The sequence below is a fragment of the Thamnophis elegans genome, chromosome 16, assembly GCF_009769535.1.
Source record: "Thamnophis elegans isolate rThaEle1 chromosome 16, rThaEle1.pri, whole genome shotgun sequence".
Lineage (NCBI taxonomy): Eukaryota > Metazoa > Chordata > Lepidosauria > Squamata > Colubridae > Thamnophis > Thamnophis elegans.
Window position 1 is genome coordinate 37,314,957 of NC_045556.1, and position 27,680 is coordinate 37,342,636.

The window sequence follows — 27,680 nt, forward strand, 5'->3', positions numbered from 1 at the left end:
GGCTTCCCTCTCCATCTCCCAGAACCTGGAACCGGGGTGGGGAACCTTTTGCTCGCAAAGCATCACTCCACACAATTCGAGAAAGGTGTCGATACTTACTCCCCGGAGAAGCTCCTTCACCTGATGCCGCTTCTGTGTCTAAGCGGAGAGAAGAACTGCATTGAGAACGCATTCCCAGGAATAAGCACCCTCCCATCCTCGGCTCTCTTGACGGGCTTGAGGTCGATAAGGCCTCCTTTCCCAGATCTGATACCAAAGAAACGTGTCTGTATGGGGACCAAACAGCCTGAAGATCTTCATCTCAGGCACAGCCCCTCGCTTGTCAGTACAGTTCCGAGGGTTCCATCCAAATCCCCTCCCTTCATGATAAGCAAAACCAAAAATAAAAAAAAGGTAGAATTACGCCAAAAGAGGCCAGGTAAATCTGTGTCGTTGATCTGAGATTGCGCGCATGAAGGGTGGCAGCGCCTCGGGTGCAATGATTTTAAAGTGTACTATTTGGGATCGGGGGAGGTCTTTCTGTCCTGAGTGGCATTTAACCTCACGCAGTGAAGCAGACAGCCGAGGGAAGGAGAGCCGTGCAGAGGAGGGGGGCCTGCAGCATGAAGGCCTCACCCATTGAGGGGTTACATACATCCCCTACAGGGGATGCAGCCTCATCTAAGCCACTCCTGGTTTTAGGCTGACAGAAGAGGGAGAGCAGCCGCAGCCGTACTGGTGGCTTGTTCTTTTCAGCACTCGTGCAAGAGACCGTGTATGGATAATTTAATTAAAGCTGCCTCACGTCTTCCGCATTCCATCTTAAGACTGCCACACAATCAATTTAGGTGGGGTTTTTCTGCTATGACCAGCATTTTCTCTCTCTCTCTCTCCACCCCCCCATAATTTTGTTCAGTATTCTAAACCGATACCAGGTCCAAAAATATGGGGCATATTTCTCTGATTTGGCTAAAGATGCCAAATTGACTGTGGCATTCGAGCACAAATGTGACTGGACCAAATTCCTGGAAAACCCAATTTGTGAATGCCAATAGTATTTCAGAAACCATTCTTCCCACCCGCATTTCTTAACTACTCCCAGAATTCCTCCGTAGGGCACAAGAGATCAATACCTCTGTGAGCTCGAACATGGGTCTGGAAACAATTGTAGTACTTATATTTCTTTCCACATATTCCACACTCATATGACCCTGGAAGAGAGAGAGAAAAAAAAGACCATATCGAAACATTAAGGCAGTTGTAAGCAGAGACAGACAGAACTCTCTCTACCAAATCGATCAAACCTAAATCGAATTTAAAGGGACAGAGCTTGGACGAAATGCGTAATATTAAGCACCATCTCCTTGGCCAGGTTCAATTGTGGACATGCCATAAAAGCCTAAAATTAGAATCTGCCAAGGCAGCTGCTGGGACCAGTGTGGCCAAGCCTATGGTGGATCTGAACAGATCTGCTTGCACTGGAGTAGCAAAGGAAAACGCACCAAGAGGAGGCTCCTCTCTCACCCAAGCCATCTTCAATAGCCCCCCCGATGGCCATGGCTGCCTCCTCTGGAATAGATCACAGAGCAGCAAATTTTGGCGGATAGAGCAGGGGTCTACCTCCCACCACGTTTGCAAAGCTTAGATCACCCAAGCATGGGTCCGTACCTCCATCGCTTGTAACTGGCGGACAAACTGTACTCAACAAGTCCTCTTTAATGCTACTACATCTACATGGAGGGAAGTAAGCAGTGGGGTACTACAAGGTTCCTGCTTAGGCCCAGGACTCTTCAATGTCTTCATAAATCGCTTAGATAACACTGAGCTGGTAGGAATAGCTAACACCCCAGAAGACAAGCTCAGGATCCAATAAGATATTGAACAACGGGGCCCTATCCAACAAAATGAAATGTAATGTGGAGAAAAGCGAGGTTTTACAGGTAGGCAGGAAAAACTAAAGCAGTGTTTCTCAACCTTGGCAACTTGAAGATGTCCGGACTTCAACTCCCAAAATTCCCCAGCCAGCGGATGCTGGCTGGGGAATTCTGGGAGTTGAAGTCCAGACATCTTCAAGTTGCCAAGGTTGAGAAACACTGAACTAAAGGTATTAATACAGATTAGGCAAAACCTGGCTCAAAAGTAGTAACTGTGAGATGAACCTTGGGAGTCCTGGTGTCAAGGCTGCAATCTAATGCTTTCACGCGCTTTTGCTCAGTTCCAGCTTAATGTCAAGGCTGCTTCACTTAATAACCAAGAAAGAAACCACTCAACTCCATTTTGCAGAATTACATAAGTCATTATATAAGTGATTATAAGTAAATGGAAGCTAAGCAAAGCTGGATCTGAGCAAAAGCGCACGAAAGCGTTAGATATCAATACATGACCCATTCCCCTCCCCTTGGTAACCCCAGTCCATAGTCCAATCCAATATCTCCACAACTGTCAGGTGGGAGACATCTTCAAAAATCATCATCAGGTTGGTATGCCGGACAGTTGGCCTTGGCGGGAAACTCCCCTCCTTTCCACATGCACAAACGAATGGTGAGAACCACTCCCAATTAACAGTCCTCCTGTACAGAATATTTCCCTCACCCAAATACCATGCCCTCCCTCCCCGTTTCAATGGCAGCCGAAAAGCAAGCAATAGCAATAGTTAGACTTATATACCGCTTCATAGGGCTTTCAGCCCTCTCTAAGCGGTTTACAGTCAGCATATTGCCCCCAACAACAATCCGGGTCCTCATTTTACCCACCTCGGAAGGATGGAAGGCTGAGTCAACCTTGAGCCGGTGAGATTTGAACAGCCGAACTGCTGAACTGCAGTCAGCTGAAGTAGCCTGCAGTGCTGCATTTAACCACTGCGCCACCTCGGCTCTAAGCAGCAAAACAGAGGCTGACACCTGGTGGATGATCACTTAAATATGAGCCAGCCGTGTACGGCAGCAGCCGAAAAAGCCAATACAATCCTTAGTTGTATAAACAGAGGCACAGAATCAAAATCTAACCTAACCATAAGTTTGCCATCACAACTCTCCCGTGTCCCCATTGGCTCCGGTTGAAGGCCGGCCTTACTGGTTTCCCGAAACTCTCTTCTTCCTCTCCTTACAGCAAGGAATGCCTCGTTTGAGGTGATGCCTGCTGTGATCTACCCAGAAAGGAAACTGTGTTTTCTCCACACTTACCATTTTAAGGCAAAACTCAGCTCTGGCAATTTAACCGATTAATAGATTAGCTCTCACCTGTTTTCTCAACCTGGAAACAGCAATTAGCCAGCCTGCAGGAGCTGCCCCCTTCTTTCTCCAGACAGCCTGGATTTCACTCCCCCAAGAAGCCTCCTCAACCTCCCGCCGGCGCGTATAGTAAACTCAAAAGCCCCCCGCTCCATAGACCCCCCCCTCCAACCCGTCCCTGGCAAGAAGAGGTTAAGCCAATGGACCACCCACCTAGCTTACCGAGAGTCTGCTGGTTGCGGACCCCACCAATCACCACACAAATTTCCGCAGGCACCTCGGCTACCCCGCCGCCTTTCTTCTTCGGCTCCTTTGGGTCATCCTGCCAGACCACCTCCTGGATGTAGTCATCGGGGACTTCTGTCTTCACCTTCACCGCGGCCATGGCTGCTGCGTCCTCGCTAGGCGAGGCTCGAGGCACGGCTGGGTCGCAGCCTTCTGCTTTCATGGTTTTCTGGGACCTCTTCAAGCGCTCCCTTGGGTGAGGGGAGAAACCAGGGGTGGGTTTCAAATTTTTTAGAACCTCTTCTGTAGGTGTGGCCTGCTTTGTGGGAGTGGCTTGCCAGCCATATGACCAGGTGGGAGTGGCTTGCCAGCCATGTGATCGGGTGGGAGTGGCTTGCCGGCCATGTGACCGGGTGGGAGTGGCTTGCCGGCCATGTGACTGGGTGGGCGTGGCCAACTTGTAAATTGTGGCGAAACTCACTTAACAATGCTCTTGCTTAGCAACCAAAATGTTGGATCAGAAACTCTGGCATTTGAAGCACTCAAGTCTTAAAGCTGTCAAGTTACAAGACTCTCGCACCCCTAACCCTTTAGAAAAAAATAACCAAGGGGAGTTCAAACTTGACAGCTTTAAGACTTGTGGACTTCAACTCCCAGAATTCCTCCTCCAGTCATGTTGGCTCAGGAACTCTGGCATTGAAGTGCACAAGTCTTAAAGCTGTCAAGTTACAAGACCCTTGCACCCCTAACCCTTTAGAAAAAAAAACCCAAGGGGTGCTCAAACTTGACAGCTTTAAGAGTTGTGGACTTCAACTCCCAAAATTCCTCCTCTCGCTCTTCATCTTGATGATGTGCGGACGGGCGGGGGGGAGGGAGCTGGAACCGGTTCTAAACGGCACGGTAGATTTGTGGAACCTCTTCTATAGAAGAGGCTAGAACTGGCAGGAACCCACCCCTGGGAGAAACAGACCTCTAAGCCTCGGGGAGCCCACCGAAGCCTCCAAGAGAACACCGTCTATTCCACCGGCCTGCGGCTTAGGGCTGGGTGACTCTACATCCCCCTGGATTTATGGATAAATTGTGGGATACTTCTACAGATGTGGGGGGTTTCTTGTAGGCTGAACAAATGGCTTGGCCCTGTATTTGGTTAGCTAAAAACCTTTGAATGTCCTTCCAATGGACTCACTTGGGGCTGCCCACGCCTTCCCTGATTCATGGCCCGTGGGCCGAGAGAAAAGGAAGCTTACCTCTTCTGCAAAGTGTAAGGAGTGTGTAATTAATGAAACAACCCGCGCTACTCGCCTCTTAAGCGGCTCACCATGTTGTTGAATGCCCAACAACCCAATTCTAAAGTGCCACCGAACATTTTGAGAAACATCAAGTAGGGCATAGAATGGCAACAGATATTATTTGGATCCCTAAAAGCAAACTATTGGCAACCCCCCCCCCCCTCACTTCAGATAATGAAAGAGACAGAAGATACTGTAAAGTAGGGAACAAGTTGCAAAAAATAAAAAGTGGGGGGGGGGAGAGACAGAGAGAAGCATCAGGGAGACAGAGGGGGGGGAAAAACTTTTAAGCCTTTCAATCAACTTTTAAGGATCGTTTTCTCCTGAACAGGAAACCCCTATTTTCTCAGCCGTGTTTGGGACAGGATAAGGGCCCATGATTTGGAGCAGACTCCCACCCCCATGGAGAGACGGGGGGGGGGGCAGGTTCCCACCAGGGAAACCAACAGGCTTGGCACAAGTCAGAAGCTCCAGACAGATCGAAGCACAGCAAAGGGCAACGCCAAGGAGGCCTGGCATGGAGCACCGAAGTCGCCGCTGCACCCAAGACGCACCTACCTGCCCACAGAGGCTCTCGTCCCAACATTGCCGCCGCTGCTGCCGCCACCGCTGCAATTGCTGCCGCCCTCAACCTAGAAGGGAAGCAGCCAGAGAGGAAGGTGAAAGCAGCCGCCAACTTCTTGGACTGATGCAGAGAACCCAAAGCGCAGACCCCAGGCAATTGAAGTGATGTCCATCCCCTCCCCAAATAGTGACCTTCTGTAACAGGGTCGCCAGAGTCCCCAGGAAACCTTTTTTTTAAAATGTCGGAAACTAGGAAAAACCACCTGCTCCAGAACCACAAGCCTTCCTTCCTCCCTCCCTCTCCTTCCTTTCTTCCTCCTTCCTCCCTTTCCTTCCTCCTCCTCCCTTCCTTTCCTTCCTTCCCTTCCTTCCTTCCTCCTGCCTTTCCTTCCTTCCTTCCTTCCTCCCTCCCCTTACTTTCTTCCTTCTTCCTCCTTCCTTCCTTTCTTCCTTTCCTTCCTCCTCCTCCTCCCTTCCTTTCCTTTCTTCCCTTCCTTCCTTCCTCCTGCCTTTCCTTCCTTCCTTCCTTCCTCCTGCCCTTCCTTCCTTCCTTCTTCCTCCTTCCTTCCTTCCTTCCTTCCTTCCTTCCTTCCTTCCTCTCTTTCTTTCTTTCTTTCCTTTCCTTCCTTCCTTCCTTCCTTTCCTTTCCTTTCCTTCCTTTCCTTCCTCCTCCTCCCTTCCTTTCCTTTCCTTCCTTCCTTCCTCTGCTCAAGTTCAACCAGAAGCCTCCACCACCACCAACCCAGAAGTATCGCTGAGTCTCCCACATTTATCCGATCATCTTCCCAGCCTTTCCATAACCCATCCAAGCTTGTGGCCACCGCTACTACGCCTTGTGCCAGAGAGTTCCACTCTCTCTTTGGGGAGGTTTTATTTCTTTTCTGTCTCTTTTTCAATTCGCTCTCCACAGATGGGAAAGGAGAAGGATCCAGTAGGGAGAGGACCTGATAATAATAAAAAAAACCAGAGTATGTGCCCCCCCCCCACATACATCTTCTGTTGTGGGGCAGGGAGAGGGGGGGAGGGAAGGAAGGAGGAAGAGACAGCTCCCTTCTAGGCCTAGGTCAACAGAGGGAGGGGATCCAATTGGGGCTGCCTAAAAGATAGGCAAGCTCCAGGGGGGAGGGGGTCACTTGCGGAAAGAGAGAAAACGGCAGGGACCCCCCCCTCTCCCTTCCTCCCTCCTTCTCTCTCTCTCCCCCCCCCCCTCTTCACTGGCTGACTTCCGAAGAGTAAGAAATGCCCTTCTCTAGTTCTGATGTGATTTCTGCACCCGGGCATACAGTAGATACTGTCAAGTATCATGAGTAATCCAGGGTAGACCTGGGTCACCACTAGAGAACACCAAGATTAATTTGGGAAAATTTCAAAAGTAACCACTTCTGCGTTGCTGTCAAGAAAAATTGGTGCACAGCTAAGCACCACCCGCCCGCTGCCCCCCCCCCCGCCGCATCTGAGCTCAAGCTTGGAGACTTCCCTCTTCCCTTCCCCCCCCCCCGCCATCCCAGGGTCCCTGGAGAGACCAGGGAAGTTCAGGAACTTTCTGATCCACGCAAGAGGTTGCCCACAGCAGCCACCGTCACGGATGAGCACAGCAAGTTGGTGCCCAGCGGCTCTGGAGTCAAGACTCCACGGCCTGCATTGGGGAAGGAGGCAGGGGGGGGTTAAAGGAGAGGATTCCCCCCAATGACCTCCACAGGGACAGTCACACAACTTCCCTTGTAGCCTCTGCAATCTTCCAGAGCACACACACACCCTCACATGCTACGAAAACATCTGGACCAAAAGGGAAAACAGAAGAAAACCACGTCGCAAGGGAAAAAATTCTGCGCAGAAAAATTTCAGTGTTTCTGGAGTGGAATAATCTAAACATGGAAGCACACATCCCATTAAAGGCAGAAAGCTGTGAACACATCAACATAATCGGTAGAATCATCGGTTCCCCCCTCCCCACAGCCAAATTGGGAACATTCCCTGCAATTCAAAAGGTCCAAACTCTTCTCTTCCTAAAACCCAAGCCTAGTGAAACTGCAGTTTCAAATACTTGCAATTTAAATTTTCCCCCTGCCTTTTTAATAATCAAAATTCTAAGATTATACCCATTTTTTTAAAAAAAAAATATCTGAAAAAGGCTTTCCCCCAAAACAGCATTATTTCAAACCTTGGACCCCTCCCCCTATGAATTTGCACAAATGTGCATTAGAAAGAGATTTGCTGCATTTCGAGGTGGGGGGACGACACGTATGGCAGAAACAGGCCATTTCAGAGGTTGCAGGGAGAGAGAGTTCGATAAAATAACCCCCTTTTTAATTTAAATGCTAATGCACTGAATTAAAATTTAATAACTGAGGAAATTGAAAAGCCAAGCAGGAATATTGGAAATAAATCCAAGCAGAAACAGCTGAAATTAAAAATTCTAGAGAGTAGGAGGATAGAAGCTAAGCTGTCTTATACAATTATATTTTTTTTCCAGAACAATGTAGGGGGAACGGACGCTATCTATGACCAGCCTTAGGGCAGTAAATTGAAAGCTGGGTGATTTATTGTTTAATTTTCCTAAGGGGAAAAAGGTTCTCTTTCATGGTAAAATATTTCATAAATTTCCACCTGGCATAAATTTTTAAATTAAACGTTAGATAGGTCATATTCAGTGCATCAGCACAATTCTCAAATCTTGCAGAAATACACATAGCGGAAGGGAGAAGGTTGGAGTGGGGGGGGGAGAGAAAATTCTAGATATTTCTTTGGATTCCTTTATGAAGATTTCTCTTTTACAGAGCAACCAAAGCTGAAAGGGGTTAAAAACATACAAAGATTATTATTATTTTTTTCCCCATAATTTTAAAAGCTCTCCCAATTAAACAGGTTTTGCCTTACAGAATTTTCGGGTGCTGGAGTGCCTCAAAAGAGCCTGAAAGGCCATTTTCAGGCTATTTTTTTCTTTGTGGGCAGCTGGTCTTGGCGGGTGCTGGAGTGTTGAAAAACAGCCTGAAAATGACCAAAAAACAAGGCATCTGTATGTTGGCCAAAAAGGTTCATCATCCCTGGCCTATATTCTTCCCACCTTTCTGCAAAGCTGCTCACACACAGGTAAAAATGCTGTCGAACACTTTCTGAATAGCAATGCTAATGCTGGGCATGAGGCTTATTTGCCCAGCCACAGGCTTCGAGGATGCTTCAGAAAGTGGCATCTATCAGATCCATTCAGTCCTGTCCCGTGCAATATGCGAATCTGCAAAATGCAGAGCCGATGCAATTTTCCTTTTAAAAATTCACCTCTTAACTCCAAAAATAAATGGATAAATGACACAAAGATCCAGACAACAAAACAGCATTTTTGTTTCTGAAAAATAAGACCGCCCTGGGAATACAAATCCCTCACAGGCCTTAAAGGTATCCTGGAACGTGAGCCAACAAAAGTGCGCCGACAAAACCGCATTGCTAAAACCGCAACATCATCAACGCGCCGACAACAGCGCGGCGACAACAGCGCGGCGACAGAAGGGCGCTTTACAACAGTGCATCGACAGAAAGCCGATTTAACTTAAGGTAAGGGTTAGGGTTAGGGTTAGGGTTAGGGTTACGGTTACGGTTACGGTTAGGGTTAGGGTTACATTTAGGGTTACGTTTAGGGTTAGGGTTAGGTTTAGTTTTGCAGCGCACTTCTGTCGCCGTGCTGTTGTCAGTGCGATTCAGCGCTCATTCGTCGGAGCGCTTTAGAACTCGCGGTTTTGTCACCGCGCTTTAGTCAGGCGCGCTTTTGTCGTTCGCCCTTTTGTCGGTGAACCATCCTGGAAAGGTATCCCACGTTGACCCCCTGCTCCTCTCTTCCCCCAATCTCTTAACACCGCCCTCCCCCTGGGATAATGGCAGTGCAAAAGACCTAGGAAATCAATTATGAAAATAAAAATGACCTTAACTGGGGGCAGAATCACATTTTCCAAGCCCTGATCTCCGATTCTTCAGAAAAGCGATGTCCATGTTTCCAGATGCCACCTCTAGCTATGGCATTTCAACCCCCCCCCCTCTACAAAACTTTGCTAATGTCCTAATCCAACACAAGAAAAATGGGAGCTTCTCTACTTTATAATAGGTACATGGGCATTTATTTTTCATTATCCCAAAGTGTTCCTCTGGACAACAATAACAAAAGGTTTCTTAAATCCTGATGCAGCGTTTTGTCAAGTTATGTTTATAGCAGAAACACATTCCATAGGATGCGGACAGGATTACTACAATGCGAGAGAGACTGCTGGCATCATTTCAGGTTACTTAAAAATAATTATAGAGTCCGGTAACTGCATATGCATCTAAGTGTGAATTTTTTAAAAAAAATATGACTCACAGCTGTGGTGAGAAATAGCTGTAGGGGGAAAGTACAAAATTATGAATTTCCTATTTCAACCCACCCGAAGTCAGGGATTAGGCGAAGGGAAAAGCTGCAGAACAAGCACTACAGCTTTAATGCCATTTCTAAGAAGTATATTGCTCCTGGTTAGGAATGAAGGCTCCATAGCAGCACATGGAAGCATCAGCCACAGATAGGAGCCAGCCGTGGGCAGCAGCTGCCAAAAAAGCCAACACAGTTCTAGGCTGCATCAACAGAGGGATGGAATCAAGATCACGTGAAGCGTTAATACCACTTTATAAGGCCTTGGTAAGGCCACACTTGGAATACGGCATCCAGTTTTGCTCACCACGATGTAGAAAAGATGTGGAGACTCTAGAAAGAGTGCAGAGAAGAGCAACAAAGATGATTAGGGGACTGGAGGCTAAAAAATACAAAGAACAGTTACAGGAACTCGGTATGTCTAGTTTAATGAAAAGAAGGACCAGGAGAGGCATGGTAGAAGTCTTCCAATATCTCAGGGGTTGCCCCAAAGAAGGAGTCAAGCTATTATCCAAAGCACCCGAGGGCAGGACAAGGAGCAATGGGTGGAAACTAATCAAGGAGAGAAGCAACTTAGAACTGAGGAGACATTTCCTGAGAGTGAGAACAATTAACCAGTGGAACAACTTTCCTCCAGAAGTTGTGAATGCCCCAACACTGGAAGTTTTTAAGAAGATGTTGGATAACCATTTGTCTGAAGTGGTGTAGGGTTTCCTGCCTAAGCCCGGGGGTTGGACTAGAAGACCTCCACGGTCCCTTCCAACTCCGTTCTTCTATTCTATTCTAAAGCACAAAGGAATATGGATATCTGAGCTCTCTGAAGAATGGACCAGGAATTCTGATCCTGAGCATCTCGAGACAAAGCATGGAATAAGGAAGCCCTAGATTCAAGTCACACGGCTGAGCCAATCCTTAGACACTGCAGGTAGAAAATTTCAGCACATAAAAAAATTTACATTTGCACACAGCCGGTCTATGAGAGAAGACATTCTTAAAGTTCCATCCTGTCGTGTTTTTCTTCAGAATCCCAACAGCTCTTTCCCACAGGAAGGATTCCTATACAGGTAGTCCTCGACTTAACAACAGTTCATTTAGTGAACATTCAAAGTTACGACGGCACTGAAAAAAAGTGGCTTATGACCCACTTTTCACGCCTATGCCCGTGGCAGCATCCTGTGGTTGCATAATAAAAATTAGGATGCTTGTCAATTGTCTCATATTAATCAGTGTCCCAGGGGGCATGTGATCACCTTTGACAGTCGACGACAACTAGGCAGTTACGTAGCCTTCAAGAGAGCAATAACTCCACAACCCAGAAGAGGGAGAACAAGCTAGGCGAAACACTTTTAATGGTATAAAGCTGCCTTCTCAAACCTGAATCCTCAATGAAATATTTTGACCAGTGGCTCCTCCACTCTTAATTATGCTGGACTCTGCAGAAAAGTTAGAATTATTTCATTGCCAAAATGTTGTTTTGGGGGCAAAATGGAGGAAAAATTATACCACAGCAACACAATTCTCTCTTGCTTTTTCCCCCCTGAGAGCGCATCCCCCAAATTTTGCCAAAATATAAGTACTAAAGAATTATGTTTTACCACAGCAAGACTGTTGGTGGCGCAATACTGGAAGAAGGAAGATCTGCCTACTATTCAAGAATGGACATTAAAAGTAGCAAACTTAGCAGAGATGGCTAAAATATCAGCATATCTCAAGGATCACTCAAATGAGAGATATAAACTGGAGTGAAGAAGATGGATTGACTATACTCAAAATAAATATGGGACTAAGAAATTCCAGATAGTTTACGAATGAAGAAACAAGGAATGATATAATCTGTTTAGAGTTTAGCCTAGCAAAGAGGAGTTAAAGCTCAAATGAAAGATGACATTAAAAAAAAAAAAGTTTATTTTAGAATATCTTTGTTAAAGATTTATACCCTGTATTGGTTCTGGGAAGTCAGGGGGAGGGGGGAAGGTTGGGGGTGGGGTTGGGTGGGGAGGGGGGGAGGTAAACATTTGTAAAAGTTTTTTTTCCCAAAAAAATTTCAATTAAAAAAAAAAGAATTATGTTTTAGATATGGTAAGTTAAAAAGTAATAGGCCCCTGGGCCAGGTTGCATTCACCCGGAAAGAGATCTGAAAATATGGCCAATGCAAATTTGCTGAACTATTAACTAAAATATGTAACTTATCACCAAAACTAAACCTTGCCTGCCAGAGGAAAGAGGGAAAGAGGCCAATTTCCACAGCCGGGTGCTTCTGATGCCTCCCTCAGAAAGATGCAGGCAGTCACAGGCATTGCCATGAGCTCCAACTGATGGGTGGAAGAATATCCAGAGCCGTAAAACTCAACCCTGGACTTTGAATTGTAGCCCGAATCAGACGGAGGAAATTCAGCCGAAGAGGTCCTTACTCTGCTCTCAAACGTAAGTCTCTAGCAGGGTGCCAATGAAGTCACAGCAAACCAGTACTAATTGCTTTTCTGGATGCGCTTCATAATATTCTAATATATCTATGATGACTTTCGTATTATTTTTAAATGTGTCTGTAAGGTAAACATCCGTTTTGATCTGGATGCATTCGTTCGTTTAGCACTGAGCCGAGGTGGCACAGTGGTTAGAGTACTGCAGGCCACTTCAGCTGACTGTTATCTGCAGTTCTCAAGGTTGACTCAGCCTTCCATCCTTCCGAGGTGGGTGAAATGAGGACCTGGATTGTGGGGGCGATATGCTGACTCTGTAAACCGCTTAGAGAGGGCTGAAAGCCCTATGAAGCGGTATATAAGTCTAACTGCTATTGCTATTGCTATTTGTTTAATTCTTCCTCCATAATTGCTGCAAATAATTTATAATCAGAATTCAATAGTAAAATTGGTCTGTAGTTTTGAATTTCTTGCAAATTAGCTTCTTCTTTAGGGAATGAATGATATTATTTCTTCCGTCCATGATTCAGGCATCTTGGCTTTTCCTAAAACTTCATTAAACATTTCCACTCCTAATTCTTCCAATATTATTTGATTATATTTGTATAACTCCACTGGGATTCCATCTGGTCCTGCAGTTTTAGTCGTCTTCTGGTTTTTTCAGGACTAATTCTACTTCCGCTGTTGTTATTGGCCTGTTTATCGCCTCTCTATATATTTCAAATGAAATATATTAGAAGGGGAAATAACATAAGGGGAATTGTACCGATTAGAAACTGCTATAAGAAGGAACAAGTTCCAATGTACTGTGTAAATGTAGTTTATGTATAAGTTTTGTTTGTGTGTATTTTGTATGTTTGTAAATAAAATAATAATAAAAAAAACTCACAGCAGAGGACAGTTAGCATCCTGCTTAGCAATAGCAATAGCAGTTAGACTTATATACCGCTTCATAGGGCTTTCAGCCCTCTCTAAGCGGTTTACAGAGTCAGCATATTGCCCCCAACAACAATCTGGGTCCTCATTTCACCCACCTCGGAAGGATGGAAGGCTGAATCAACCTTGAGCCGGTGAGATTTGAACAGCCGAACTGCAGTCAGCTGAAGTAGCCAGCAGTGCTGCATTTAACCACTGCGCCACCTCGTCTCTCTCTTAAATTGAACTACAGTGACACTCCTGATGCCATGACTTGATAAGAGCAAAGCCTCGGTGAGATGGACAGCTGGATGTTGTCTGATATTTTTGTATATTGTGCCCAATTCCCAATCTCATGTTTGGTTCGTGTTGGTTTTTACGTTGTTATTCCTCTTAGGCATAAGAGGAAGACCCCACTCTGCCCTTTAAGTAGCCTTTCCCTGGGAAGGAGAGCTAAGCACCCAGGTGAAGCGATTCACAGAATATCACATGCCTGATGCTAGTCTTGGTGGGTTTTGCCAGGCTCTCTGCCAGCGTTCTCCTAAACTCTTGACAGGAGTGGACTTCTGGACTTTGGACAGTTCTACATGGAACCAGCTCAGAAAAGAGGAGCCTCCACGGAAATGTCTTAACAGCTGCAGGATGTAAAAGATATCACAGCCACGGCTTTTGAACTTTCTCATTCTGTATTAACTGTGGGTTTAAAAGAAGAAAAAAAAAAACAGGAAGAGGAGTAACCCAAATCCAAATTACGAATCCATAAAATAGGACTCCCTTCCCCCCAAAAAATCTCAAAATGGAATAATTATAAGGCAAAAGGCCTAAGTTTTAAAAACGAAACAGGAGAAAAGAGCAGAGTTCATGTGGAAATCTTAGAAATCTCTGTAGCAAAATAACTCGTTTCAGCTGACCACAAAGACTATAAATACTCAAGATTAATTTCCCAAGCGAGTATAAAAATAAACAAACTTAAAGTTTACCAAAAGGGGGGGGCGGGAATCAAAATTCTCTTACATCAAGAAAGACATCTCTCTGTATCCTACATGTTAGGCAAATAGGGAAACTGAAGTACTTTTATTTACATGTGCTTTTTTTTAAAAAACAAAACTTTTATTCTGCAGGATTCAACCTAATGAAAAGTTACCTTGCTTTTCAACTGGATAAAATAATCAGAACTTTGTGGTTTCAGGACTTGGGAAGAAAAGAGAGATCCGTCAACGCCACACTTGATTAGCCTTTCAGGAATCTAAGCAATCTAACCAACTTTCAAGGTTGGGAAAGAGTATAACTCATTCTAGACCAGGGGTGTTCAAAGTTGGGAACTTTAAGGCTTGTGGACTTCAACTCCCAGAATTCCCCAGCCAGAAGTCTAGACTCTGCAGTAGCCCTGCCACCCTCACACCCTCCGTCCCAAATTTTGCAGTTTGTGGAAGTCCTCCTACTTCTCTTGCAGCGATTCTAACTTAAATGTAGTAGAATGGAGGGAGGGGGCGGAATTAACCTTTGTCAGAATTGCTTTCTCCTAATAAATAGGAGATTCATTATAACCGCAAAGAGGGGAAATGGCGAATTTGTTCCTGCGGCACTTTGTTCAAAGCCAAGCTCTACAAAAAGCAAAGGGAAAACCAAGGGCTACAGCAGGACAGAGATTGTCACCACTCCTGACACACTTCCCAGTTTGGTTCCTATAAATCCGTGACACCACTGAATCTTTCCAGCAGGCACTGGATGAGCTGCGTCCAGGAGGTTAGTCTTCAGAGAGCCGGCCTGCCCTCCGCCCTCTGGATGATCTCAGGACTAAATCTCTAGGCACAGCCTAGACCCAATTCTTAATCTCCTAATGTCCACACCGAGGAATGGGTGCCACAATATTTGTATCCACTCAAGATTTCTGTTTGCATTCTCAAGCCAAACATTTGTAATGCTTTCAGGTGCACAAGGAATAGCAGGAGCCTTAAATAAGCACGAAGGCCAGTTCTCCTCCTAAGCATCCTGGCTATGAATCTCTCTCCAGCCAGCAAAGACTACCTGGACATTATTGGGATGGAGAAAGTCAAGCAGGGGTGAAATTCAGCAGATTCTGAAGAACCGATAGTGGAAATTTTGAGTATTTTGGAGAACCGGTAGCGGAAATTTTGAGTATTTCAGAGAACCAGTAGCAGAAATTTTAAGTAGTTCGGAGAACCGGTAGTGGAAATTTTGAGTATTTCAGAGAACTGGTAGGGGAACTTTTGAGTAGTTTGGAGAACCAGTAGCAGAAATTTTGAGCAGTTCGGAGAACCGGTAGCGGAAATTTTGAGTATTTCAGAGAACTGGTAGGGGAACTTTTGAGTAGTTTGGAGAACCGGTAGCAGAAATTTTGAGCAGTTCGGAGAACCGGTAGTGGAAATTTTGAGTATTTCAGAGAACTAGTAGGGGAACTTTTGAGTAGTTTGGAGAACCAGTAGCGGAAATTTTGAGCAGTTCGGAGAACCGGTAGCGGAAATTTTGAGTATTTCAGAGAACTGGTAGGGGAACTTTTGAGTAGTTTGGAGAACCGGTAGCAGAAATTTTGAGTAGTTTGGAGAACCGGTAGCGGAAATTTTGAGTATTTCAGAGAACCGGTAGTAGAAATTTTGAGTAGTTTGGAGAACCGGTAGCGGAAATTTTGAGTAGTTTGGAGAACCGGCAAATGCCACCTCTGGCTGGCCCCAAAGTGAAATAGAGATTTTGCCGTATCCTTCCCCTGCCATGCCCACTAAGCCACGCCGAACCTGTAGCAAAAAAATTTGAATTTCACCACTGAAGTCAAGACTTCATTTCCAACTTCCCTCAGCCCTAAATGAGAAAGGAGTTGTCACACAGAGCCCACTTCCCGCCCTTCCTTCACTTGTATGCCTCTTAAATAATAACTTATTATTTAAGACTCCCTGGAGAAGAGCCTCATGCTAGGAATGATGGAGGGCAAAAGAAGAAGGGGACGACAGAGAAGAAGGTGGCTGGACGGAATCACCGAAGCAGTCGGCGTGAGCTTCAATGGACTCCGGAGGATGGGAGAAGAGAGGAAGGTCTGGAGGACACAACTTCGACCAACAAAAACGACATTATTATGTGTTGCCAGATAGAAGACCCTGGTGCCCACTGTTAGCTCAGGCCTCCCCATTGCTGCTGTTGTTGGTGCTCCTGACTTTAACAACCGCAGTGACTTGAAGCTAAATTGTTGAATTCTTATTTTTTCCCCCCTTTTTTGCCAGCTGCACTAATTATCAGTGAAGAGAGACTAGACTAAGAATCCCAAGATGGTTATAGGGCTTCTAAGACATCTAGAAATCTATAATTCAACACCACACCCCGCAACACACACGCTCATTCTAAGTCACAGCACTGAATAAAATAGGAAAAACTAGGTTGCTTTGGGGGGGGGGGGGCGTTGCTTCTGACATATATTGGTTTACTGTATGGTATTTGCTTACTAAAAGTAACTTTCCAGGCTCTATGTGGCCTGTGCACACTCTATGTAGAAGTTCTGTAATGTCTTTCGGATTCAGTTGAGGGGGGGGCGCACATAGGGCTCCCATTCATACTCAAGAATGTGTATATAAGCTTGAAATGTTCAAGTTGAAATCCTTCCATTTTTTTTTTGCAAGCAAGCACAATGCATGATCCAAAGTATCAGAAACGCACCTCCTTAAGTGGCCTTCCAAATTCTTTTTTTTTTTTTACAAAAGTCAGAATTTTCAACACTACTTTAAATTAAATGCACCTAAGTAGAGCTGCTATTAAAAGTCTGTAACTCTCCTTTGGAAAAATGGCGAGCGGAAGCTGGGTCTCTGAAGTCCAGAAGTAGATGGACAATTCCATTAAAAAGACAAGACTTATTTTATAGGTAGAGAACGAAAATTCATACATGACCTCTGGATGGCCTGAAAGTGTAGGAGGCAGCATAAGGAGCATCACTTATCACATAAGAGCCGAGGTGGCGCAGTGGTTAGGGTGCAGTACTGCAGGTCACTTCAGCTGACTGTTATCTGCAGTTCAGCGGTTCTAATCTCACCGGCTCAAGGTTGACTCAGCCTTCCATCCTTCCGAGGTGGGTGAAATGAGGACCCAGACTGTGGGGGGCGATATGCCGACTCTGTAAACCGCTTAGAGAGGGCTGAAAGCCCTATGAAGCGGTATATAAGTCTAACTGCTATTGCTATCACGAAAATGGATTTCAGGAGGGAAAAGGTTATCGTGGTGAAATATTCCTTTCTTCCTCTGGGAACGGAAGACAGGTGGGTTCCAACAGCATCTCCCTCCTGTCCAGAGAGCTGATCTGAAGTTCACCACCAGGAGATGAATGGAAGAGACAGCCTCAGTTCAGGAGCAGAGAGAGAAGCTACACACACCATAGAGATCTAGCAATGAGGCAGCTCTGACCTGACTTTCTGTTAAGATTGCTCACTTTGATGGGTCACTTCTGGCCAATTGATCAGGTGATTTTCCTGATACAGATGGCAAGACTGTAGTACCAATCATTAATCGGTTTCTGGAGTCACGATGAGTACCAAACATTTTCCCCCCATAAGGATTAATGTAGTGAGTCACAAGGCAGCTGTCACTGACAAGTTCTTGTTTGTGCATTGATTACCGAATAAACGATGGTTAGTGGGACAAAATTTTCACCATCAAAATGCGTTGAGTACCAAATTAAATGAGTTTCAAAGCAGTTGAGCACCAAGGTACCACTGTATTACCCACAGGGAGAAATCTCAAAGCTGGGCAGGAGAGGTCTGCTGTGAATTAAGATAAAGGGGCAGAATCTTCACCTTTCCTAGAGCGTGTCTAACAAGCAGGAGACGTTTTTGGACTGGGCCTATGTCACAAATTCTGGCTGCTCTCGTGAGCTGAATGATAAACAGACAAAGATGAGAAAAGTTTCTCGCCAACATACTTTCAATTGCAGGCAGCAAAGGGGTGGAGTTGGACTCCTGTGTCCAACAATCCCTCATGATTCAACGAACAAAAAGCGAAAGAGATAAACCAAATTAAACAAAACGAAGATTTCTCAAAGGACAATCAAGCTCCAGGAACACAACTGCTCCAGCTGCACGGCTAAAAACGAACGGGACCGATTTGGCTGCATGTGGAGCAGGGCTTTCCTCCCAGAACCTCTGCGCAGAACAGCCAAGAAGAGCCTCACCAGGGCTCTGCGTGGCATCATCATCATCATCGGTGAAACCCAACAAGGAGCACTGGGACTCTCACAACGCAAAGACATACCTATTCACCTTGAAGCAACAATCCCTGAAGGACGATCTCCCCCAAACCAGTGTGCAACCTCAAGTGTTCTTCCTTCATACATGTTACTACAACCGATCCATAGGCGGCTTTCTCTGGATTATTATAGCCTTCTCGGAATCACCTCCCTATAGCCAGAACGGTTGGTTCTGATCTGTCAGAAATCACTGAATTAAGGTCCGTGTTCTCCTGAAAGTACCAAGTCAAGCAAACATAACTAAAGGTGATGCATCTCCATTTATTATTTCCTTCTCCCAAGCAATAGCAATAGCAGTTAGATTTATATACCGCTTCATAGGGCTTTCAGCCCTCTCTAAGCGGTTTACAGAGTCAGCATATCGCCCCCACAGTCCGGGTCCTCATTTTACCCACCTCGGAAGGATGGAAGGCTGAGTCAACCTTGAGCCGGTGAGATTTGAACCGCAAAACTGCAAAACTAGCAGTCAGCTGAAGTAGTCTGCAGTACTGCACTCTAACCACTGCGCTACCTCAGCCCCTTTCAAGCAAATCAAAACCTTAAATTATTAATTTAAACCACTTTTCTCGGCTTGCACAATACAGTGAACATAACACGCCTCATACCATGCATTAAAATTAACCAATGTTTCAAGTAAACCAAGTATGTTGATATCAATTAGAGCCACTAAAGTCTTTTAACTCAGTTAAATGTACAACTCAGCCATTAATAGCAATAGCAATAGCAGTAGACTTATATACCGCTTCATAGGCCTTTCAGGCCTCTCTAAGCGGTTTACAGAGAGTCAGCATATTGCCCCCAACAATCTGGGTCCTCATTTTACCCACCTTGGAAGGATGGAAGGCTGAGTCAACCCTGAGCCGGTTAGATTTGAACCGCTGACCTGCTGATCTAGCAGTAGCCTGCAGTGCTGCATTTAACCACTGCGCCACCTTGGCGCACTAGGAAACCTGATATGTGAATGAATGAATGAATGAATGAATGAATGAATGAATGGAATGAATGAATGAAGTTATAGTTTCAAATCCTCAAAAGAGAAACGAGAGTTTTAAAACTTTTAAAGGTCTTGTTTCAACTGACGTCATAAGAGACTCCCAAATCTGTATAATCAAAAATATATTTAAGTGAGGCTTTCAGTTGACATTCAAAACATGAATGTGAAGAGTCTCATATCTCTACGATGTCATTACCAGTTTTTACATGATATGTCCAATTCTTCCCCCTAGAGTTGCAACACCAAGGGAGCCATCGGCCATCCCTTATTTGGAGTTCAGCTACCCGAAGGATCCAACTAGAGAGGATTGCCAAAATCCTCCTGGCCTGTGTCGGCAACTTAACTTTACAGATGTGAGAAGATGATCTCTGCCCACGAAAGCCTGATTGGCACATGTAAAGCTATTAAATCAAGTCAGGGACCTGTGGCCTTCCAGATGTTCCTGAATAATCACAGTCCTCTCTTAAAGGCACACGGCAACCTACACCCTGGAGTCTTTGGCTACAGCATCCTCACAGTACCAGTGAATGGACTGTCCTCCCACACTACAGATGCTCTGAAGAAACTAGATGTGGGTGGGGGGTTAGCAGTCAGTCCATGCCAGCTACTTAGGCACATATGAATGGGGAAATATTTTATCACTCTACATCAAATTTGTGTGCGTAACACAAATATTTATTGGGGGGAAAAAATTAACATTTCAATTTCCAACCTGTGGTTAGAATGTCAGCTCGTGTTATAAAGAATCCGAAAACACTTGTACTCTCTCGGTCAAATGCCCCTCACAGAATAATGGAGTAGGGGGGGGGGGGGAATTCAGATTTTCTTTCTCAGTCTTTCCTTAAAATTACATATTTTTGGTAAAGAAGAACAATTCTGAAATTATAAATAGAAAAACATTCCAGGAAGAAATTCTTATGCAAATTCACCTAGAAAATTTCCAGTTTGCATTGGAAAATGTTCAGATCAATAGTATTTATTTCTCTTGCATACTCGCTGAGGATAGCCATTTGATAAACATGAAACATTTTACTGGCTGATATTTGCCTGATTTATATTTTTCACCCATGTAACCAGGCACAGTAAGGTAAACACGTACAACACAATGTATTTGTAGGAAGAAATTTCGGGGGAGGGGGAAGTAACCATTACAGATATTTTCAGTTAGTCCAGAACGCAGCCGCGCGAGCGATAGTAGGTGCACCTAGGTACACCCACGTTACACCTATCCTCCGCGAGCTGCACTGGCTTCCCATTGGTCTCCGGACATGCTTCAAGGTGCTAGTCGTTACTTTTAAAGCCCTACATGGTATCGGACTTGGCTACCTGAGAGACTGCCTCCTGCCAGTTACCTCCCAGAGGCCTATAAGATCGCACAGGTTGGGCCTCCTCCAGGTGCCGTCGACCGGACAATGCCGGCTGGCGGCTCCCCTAGGGAGGGCCTTCTCTGTGGCTGCTCCGGCCCTATGGAATGAGCTCCCCGTTGAGATCCGGACCCTCACTACCCTTCCGGCCTTCCGCAAAGCAACCAAGACCTGGCTGTTCCGGCAGGCCTGGGGCTGTTGAATTTGTCCAGCCCCATCTTAAGTTGCGAATGTTGTGGACTTTCAATGTTGTTTTGTTTTTTTGTATGTCCTCCCCTTCCTTTTTTATTTGTAAGCCGCCCTGAGTCTCTCGAGAGTGGGCGGCATACTAAATAAATAAATAAATAAATAAATAAATAAATTAATTAATTAATTAATTTTCAGCCCCATGTTCACAATCCAGACGAATGGAACTGGAACACAACATCACAATCAGAAAGTCTCTCATAGATGCACATAAAGTCAGATTTGGAAGGAACCTCAAATGTCACCTAGTTCAACCACTGCCTGCTGCAGGAATCTCTACCATTACTGTAGCAGCCTGCTTAACTTTCCAAGTTCCCAAGTCAGGAAGCTGAAGAACCAGTTGCAAGATTTAAGCAATTCTGAAAAATGACGGAGAAAAAATCCATCCATTTCTTGGCATTTTCCATCTATCAAAGCCAACTATACCCTAGTAGGTCTACGAAAAGCAGCTTTTCCCCTCGCTGCTTCACTGTTTTATTTTCAAAGTGTTATTAATAACCCCTTAATTCTTTTTCAAAGGAGTGATGGGTGGCGTAAGGCATTGGGCTCTCTGCTTCTGCTTGATGCAACTGAAATAAACTGTTATCCCACTCAAAATGTTAATTACTTCTATTAAAAATTAACAATAACCCTTTTAATATATTTCACTATAGTGTTTGCATATAAACATTAGTAATATTTATAATATGAATATTAATGGCACTGCATTTACACTGCATGAATTCATTTTTTCCCAATATTAGTAGCTGTAGTCATAAACACATCAATGCATATTCAAAAAAAAAATTCCTAACAACTGCACAACACACCTGTAACGTAGGCCAGTTATCTGCCAGAGTTGAGGTCTCCTTCCCTGTGACTTTCTAATACTTCCATTAAAACTACAAGAACGATTTAAATCTGTGTTTCTCAATCTTGGTGACTTTTAAGTCCTATGGACTTCAACTCCCAGAATTCCCCAGCCAGCTGGCTGAGGGATTCTGGGAGTTGAAGTCCACAGGACATAGAAGTCGCCAAGGTTGAGAAACACTGATTTAAATGAACACAGAGACCTGGGTCAAACCTTGAGAGTAAATTAAGACCATTGAATTTGTAGAAAAAATGTGAGGACAGGGCAATGACAAGCCAGAGACCCTAGCCAGCCCCACTACTACCACCCCTTGAAAACACCAAGCCCCTTTAAGTTCCCCCAATTATTCACCTGTCTTAAGGCCTTAAGGCAGTGTTTCTCAACCTTGGCAACTTGAAGATGTCCGGACTTCAACTCCCAGAATTCCCCAGCCAGCTGGCTGGGGAATTCTGGGAGTTGAAGTCCGGACATCTTCAAGTTGCCAAGGTTGAGAAACACTGCCTTAAGGAGTTTTGTGCACAGTATTCCTGGTCAATTTCCTCCTCTTTGGATTTCCTTGGCTTCAGCCATTAAAAACAACCAACTCATTGCAGACTAGAGTAAGCAAGGCCACCTCTCCAAACTCTTCCCTCCACAGGATTTTGAAAGATAATCAAGCAAAACTAACAAAGTAACTGAGCATGTGACATATCGTTTTATTTTAAATGGACATAGTTGGAAATTTGAAACTCTGCTTTCTTATCATTATAAAATAACTCTTGACAGTGTAGCCCATCCAGAAAATATCCTATAAGAATCAGCCAGCCGAAGCCTGCTTGGGTAAACATATCAACTGTTAATCTGTGACTGGTTAAATTTAATTGCAACCCCATTAACATTCTTAAACTGCCAGCCTCCTTTCTTGCACAGAATTTCTGCAGAACACATTATTTCCTAAGGACTACAAAAATTAAAACTATCTGAGCTGTTTGTAAAATTGCTTGTTTTGTTTTTTTAATTGTTCCAGAATCTTCCCAAAAATCCAAACAATCACCTCCCCTTTTGATGGGGGAGGAAGGAAATGGGATTGGTTAGAGATGAAATCTCTAATTGCACTCCTCCCCCCTCCCCCATTCCCTTAGGAATATCATCCCCCGAATTTCCAATTCAATCTTCAATTGTAGTTTAGATTACAATTACGGTAAATACAGTTAACAAATCCCACTTTCATTCCCACCACCAGGAAAAATTTTTTTTTTTGAAATTCTAAATTTTTTTTTTTTAAAAAAAATTCAGCTTAGACAAACTTTTAAATTTTCAAAAACATTTTTTTTTCCTACACTGAGGTTCATGGAATGGGGGGGAGAGATTTTAAGCTGCAGAAATCCCTTCTGTTCCAGCACAGAAATGCCCCTTTTCAGGTTCTCTGCTGCAGCTGTGGAGTCGGCCATCTTGATATTTTGTTCCCATTTTAAAGTGGAGACTGCAGGATTTTTGCCCTTTTCTTTCCTTTTTTCCCCCCTTCAAATTTAATGTTGCCGTTTTTCCTGACCCTCCTGCCTCAGATGCAGAAGCTGCACATCGCTTTCTACAGAGATTCAAGTGAAAAATTCTGTGAATTAGTTACTCATTTATCAAATGCAAATCAAAACAGAAAAGGAGAGACACAAACGACCAAAACTCAAAAAGGCAATTTTACTATTCTCAAAGCCATGTGAGAAATTCAAAGGTATATTGCTAATTACAAACTAATCAGTACTTGTTTAGTAAGATTTTCCAGCTTGGTTATGGAGCAAAAAAAAATATCCCCAATTTAAAAAAAAAATCTTAAGAAAGCATAATTTAATTTTGCAAATTTTTGTTATTTTTTTTAAATCTGCAACTTTGCAGTTTCCTCAACCAGTAGTTTTTTGCATAGCCTATTATTTAGTCTAATGATGCCTTTATACATAAAGTGTTACATTGAACTCTCAAAAGATGTTGTCTTGTGTTATTTTAGGGTGGAGGCAAAACATAATCACTTCCCTCAGTTCTACATGGATGATTATAAATTAAATGCTGGAATCATTCTTTTAATTGTGCCAACAACATAAGCTTTCAGAAAATATATGTCGTTTCAGAACAAAAGGCTTTTCTATAATCTTAACTTGAGCTTCTCTGACTTGCAGAATTGGCTCCTATTTAAAAACAAAGCTCTTTCAAATCAGATTTGAATAAAAACTTAAAAGTCATTCCCCACAAAAAAAATTGGGGTGTGTCCTCAGAAATTTTCATATAATGCACACACTTCTTTAAAAATTGTAAGATTAAGTTATACTTCGTGAGAAAATAAATCCAATACTAAGGTCCTTAACCGTGAAATCCTTTCGAATTTGCAAGTAACAATTCTTAATTGCTTTTGCAACAATTCCTCCACCTTCTCCCAAACTGATTTCTTTCAAATTGTTCTTTTTCTCCTTAATTTCGTTTCCCTCTGGCAAAAGAGCTGATTTCTCGTTTTAAAAAAAAGACGGGGAAAGGAACGTCGAATTTCACCAAATTCAATCTTAAATTTGCATATTAAAGACTCCGGTTTTTTTTAAAAAAAAAAAATTTGCGGACGTCTTAAGAGAAGCGAGCGATGCTCTGCTTGTTCCCAGCATTTCTCAGATGGAGAAAAAAAAACCAGGCTCGAAAGGATCTCTCGAAACAGGCAACGATTTAAACTTTCCCTTGGAAAACAACAAAAAGAAAAAAATATATTTTTTTCTCTCAAATTTAATTTCTTTCTCCCCCCCCCTCTTATTTTGTGGGAATAGTCTCCGCTAGGGGGCGCCGCTTTAATAAGAAAACTCATCGGGAGGAAATTGGAAGAAGGAGAAAAAAGCCCCGACACACACACGAACCCCAGCCAGAGCGAACCCAAAGCCCCCCGGCCCTCCGGCCAAGGCAGTCCGGCGCCGCGGAGGCCCTCCCCAGGCCCGGGAGCCCGGGGACCGAGGCCAGACGCCCCGGAGGGCGATGCAGACATGGCTGCTCCGAGAAGCCAGGCGGGGAGAGCCAACCCCCCGCGGCCGGGGCTGCAAGCCGGGCGAGCGCGCTTACCTGCGCCGCGGGGGCAGCGGCCCCTCCTGCGCCCTCCTTGCCTTCCGGAGAAGAGGCGGCGGCGGCGGCGGCGGCGGAGGCTCCTTCCCCGCCGCCGCCCGGCTCCTTCATGGGGCTGGCCAGGGGCGGCCAAGGGGGCTCCCGCCGGGCCGGGCCGCCGCTCTCGCTGCCCGGGCTGCTGCTGCTGCTGCTGCTACTCCCGCCGCTGGTGCCGCCGCGCGGCGCACAATGCGGAGCGGCCGACGGAGCCGCCTCCCTGACCGCCGCCGCCGCCGCCGCAGCACGGGTGGGCGGCAGGGGCTCCTCCGCCCCCTGGGAGGACATGGGTGGGCCGCGCCAGCCGCTCCCCAGGCCGCCTCAGCTCTGCCGGCCCGAGCTCGGCCGGGGCGGAGAGCGCGCCGCAGTCGGCGCAGCCACGAGCGCCGCCATGGCGGGGAGGGGGGGGAGGCGGAGGCGGAGGCGGCCCCGGCGGAAGGGCGGAGGGAGGCGGCGAGCGCTGGGCTCAGCCTGCCGGCCTGCACGCCGTACCGCGCTGCGCCCAGGGCGCGCCGCCTCTCCCTCTCCCGCGCGCGCCGCCGCCGCCGCTTCGGCCACGCGTGGTTGTTGTGGTTCCTCCTCCGGCGCGCAGCGAGGCGCCTCGTCCGGCTGCAGGGCCCGCACGCTCGCGCTCAGCCCGGGGAAGGAAGGAAGGCCGGGCCGGGCGCCTGCCGTGCACCTGCCGCGGAGGGAGCGAGGGTGCTGAGCCCCCCGAGGCCTCGCTGGGCTCCCGGGTCTTCCTCCTCCCGCCTCCTCCAGCGCCTCCCTTCTCCCCCCGGGCACTGAAGGAAGCCGGCCAGCAAGCACCAGCCCACGGGGAGCCCCTGGGAAGCCTCCCCAAAGGGAGACCCAAAGCAGCCAAGCCAGGCCCGCCTGATCAGGAGAAGCAGCCCGGGGCTCTTGGTGGCTACAATCTATCCGTGGCTGGGAAAGGAGGCTACTGTTAACGTTACTATTAGCTAATAGGACAGCTTTGCAAACCAGCATTTGAAGGGCCGGGCAGCCCCCCTAAAGCGGGCTCTCACCCACCGAGGGCGAGGGAAGCCTCCCCGCTTCAGGCCTGGAGCAGCCTGGATGAGGAGAGGCGACTTCAAGCGGGAAGGCCAGGCTGACCTTCTGTTGGGCCGGGCGCTTCTAGGAAGCCAAAGGGAGGCCCCCTGGCCAGGCTGCCCCACAGTGTCCCTATTTTCTGTCAAAAATAACCCCAAGGCATGAACAAGAAAAACCAAACAGAGAAATGAGGAACAATTTCGAAAGTTTAAACCATCTGGGGCTGTTCCTTGGTTTAAAATTAAAAAATGCCCAATTCAGTCCACTGACCTGGACAAGCAGGAAGGTTTGTAGCAGCCTGAGCTGTTTATGGCAAATGCACAGAAAATCGGTGCCTGGCAAGAATCACGGGGCATCCGTGTTCCCCCGCTTTAAAAATTATTTGGGGTCGCAGCATTGGTAGGATAGGTGCATCCACACCTGTGATTTCATCTTATAAAACAGGGTTTCCTGCCTAGGCAGGGAGTTGGACTAGAAGACCTCCAAGATCCCTTCCAACTCTGCTATTGTATTGTATTATAACCTTCTTTTCCTTGATGTCATTTAACTTCCTTCTGTACCAGCGAGCGAGCCCCATAGCAGGGAGGACTTGGTGGCAGGTGGCCAGTGGTGCCATTGAAATATCACCTGCCCTTCTGAAGTGAAAGCGACATTAAGCCTGTTTACGCCTCCCCACCATTTCAGCAACAGCTATGAGAAGGGAGCGCCACGTCCAAGCGAGTAGTAGGCGAATCCCAGAGGCTAACACTGTTTCGTGTGATCTTAGCAGATCTTGGAAGGTGTAGAGGTTGTTTTAGATCCCACTTGAGTTGGAGCAAGTAAGGGGGACACCGTAGAAATATATTGATGCTTGTGTGTGGAATGAAGAGATAGATAGATAGATAGATAGATAGATAGATAGATAGATAGATAGATAGATAGATAGTAGATGATAGATTAGATAGATGATAGATTAGATTAGATAAGATGATAGATTAGATAGATGGATGATAGATTGATTAGATAGATGATAGATTGATTAGATAGATGATAGATTAGATAGAGGATAGATGATAGATAGATTAGATAGATGATAGATAGATGATAGATTGATTTAGATGATAGATTAAGTAGATGATAGATAGATTAGATAGATGATAGATTAGATAGATGATAGATTGGTTAGATAGATGATAGATGATAATTAGATGATAGCTAGATTAGATAGCTAGACAGATAGGATAGATGATAGCTAGATTGATTAGATAGATGATAGATAGATAGATAGATAGATAGATAGATAGATAGATAGATAGATAGATAGATAGATAATTTGCAACCACATCCAGTGGGACAAAAAATGATTGATGCAACAAGATTTTAAAATGATGGCGAGTGAGCACATCCAACATTTTACTTTGGTTATTTTTTAAACCATCTTCAACAATAGATAAATAAAGTATCCATCTGATCGTAAGCAAACCTTCCATACTAGCCAAAAGGCAGATGCCGCCCTCAGGAAATGTTGGGGCTTCTGGGAAGGAAATGCAAGGCATGAGGGTCCTTATTTGAGACACTGATGCCTTCTTCCTGTTGCCCGTTATGGACTATGCCGCTGCCCAATAATGAAGGTGATTAATTTTCAAATTTTAAATGTCTCGATTTTAAAATACAAATATTTTAAATAAAGATAACTGTGTGGAGGTATTTTGAAAGGAAAATAAACATGGCAACATAACCCGCATTGCTTACTTTTCAGTGGATGTTGAGTAGATCGCTTGGGCAATTGGCCCCTAACAGCACCAGGCCTTTCTCTGCCAGTTTATTGTTTGCAAGGCTAAAAGTCG

General features: G+C 45.4%; 1 protein-coding gene across 7 annotated transcripts in view; it reads right to left on the reverse strand.

Moving 5' to 3' along the window:
- The window catches only part of ZNF618 (zinc finger protein 618), a 43,457-nt gene extending 18,215 nt beyond the window's left edge, over positions 1 to 25,242 (reverse strand). For 2 of the 7 annotated variants that reach the window (XM_032232583.1, XM_032232582.1), the window contains exons 1-5: positions 24,769 to 25,242; positions 5,282 to 5,355; positions 3,423 to 3,685; positions 1,113 to 1,190; positions 100 to 138 (exon numbers count right to left, since the gene is read on the reverse strand). In XM_032232583.1, the coding sequence (XP_032088474.1) occupies positions 100 to 138; positions 1,113 to 1,190; positions 3,423 to 3,685; positions 5,282 to 5,355; positions 24,769 to 25,092 (778 nt within the window). In that variant the 5' untranslated portion in view covers positions 25,093 to 25,242. The remainder of the gene's footprint in view (positions 1 to 99; positions 139 to 1,112; positions 1,191 to 3,422; positions 3,686 to 5,281; positions 5,356 to 24,768) is intronic. The other 5 variants (XM_032232577.1, XM_032232576.1, XM_032232580.1 and 2 more) reach the window with 3 other exon arrangements.
- Between the last annotated feature and the right edge of the window lie 2,438 nt (positions 25,243 to 27,680).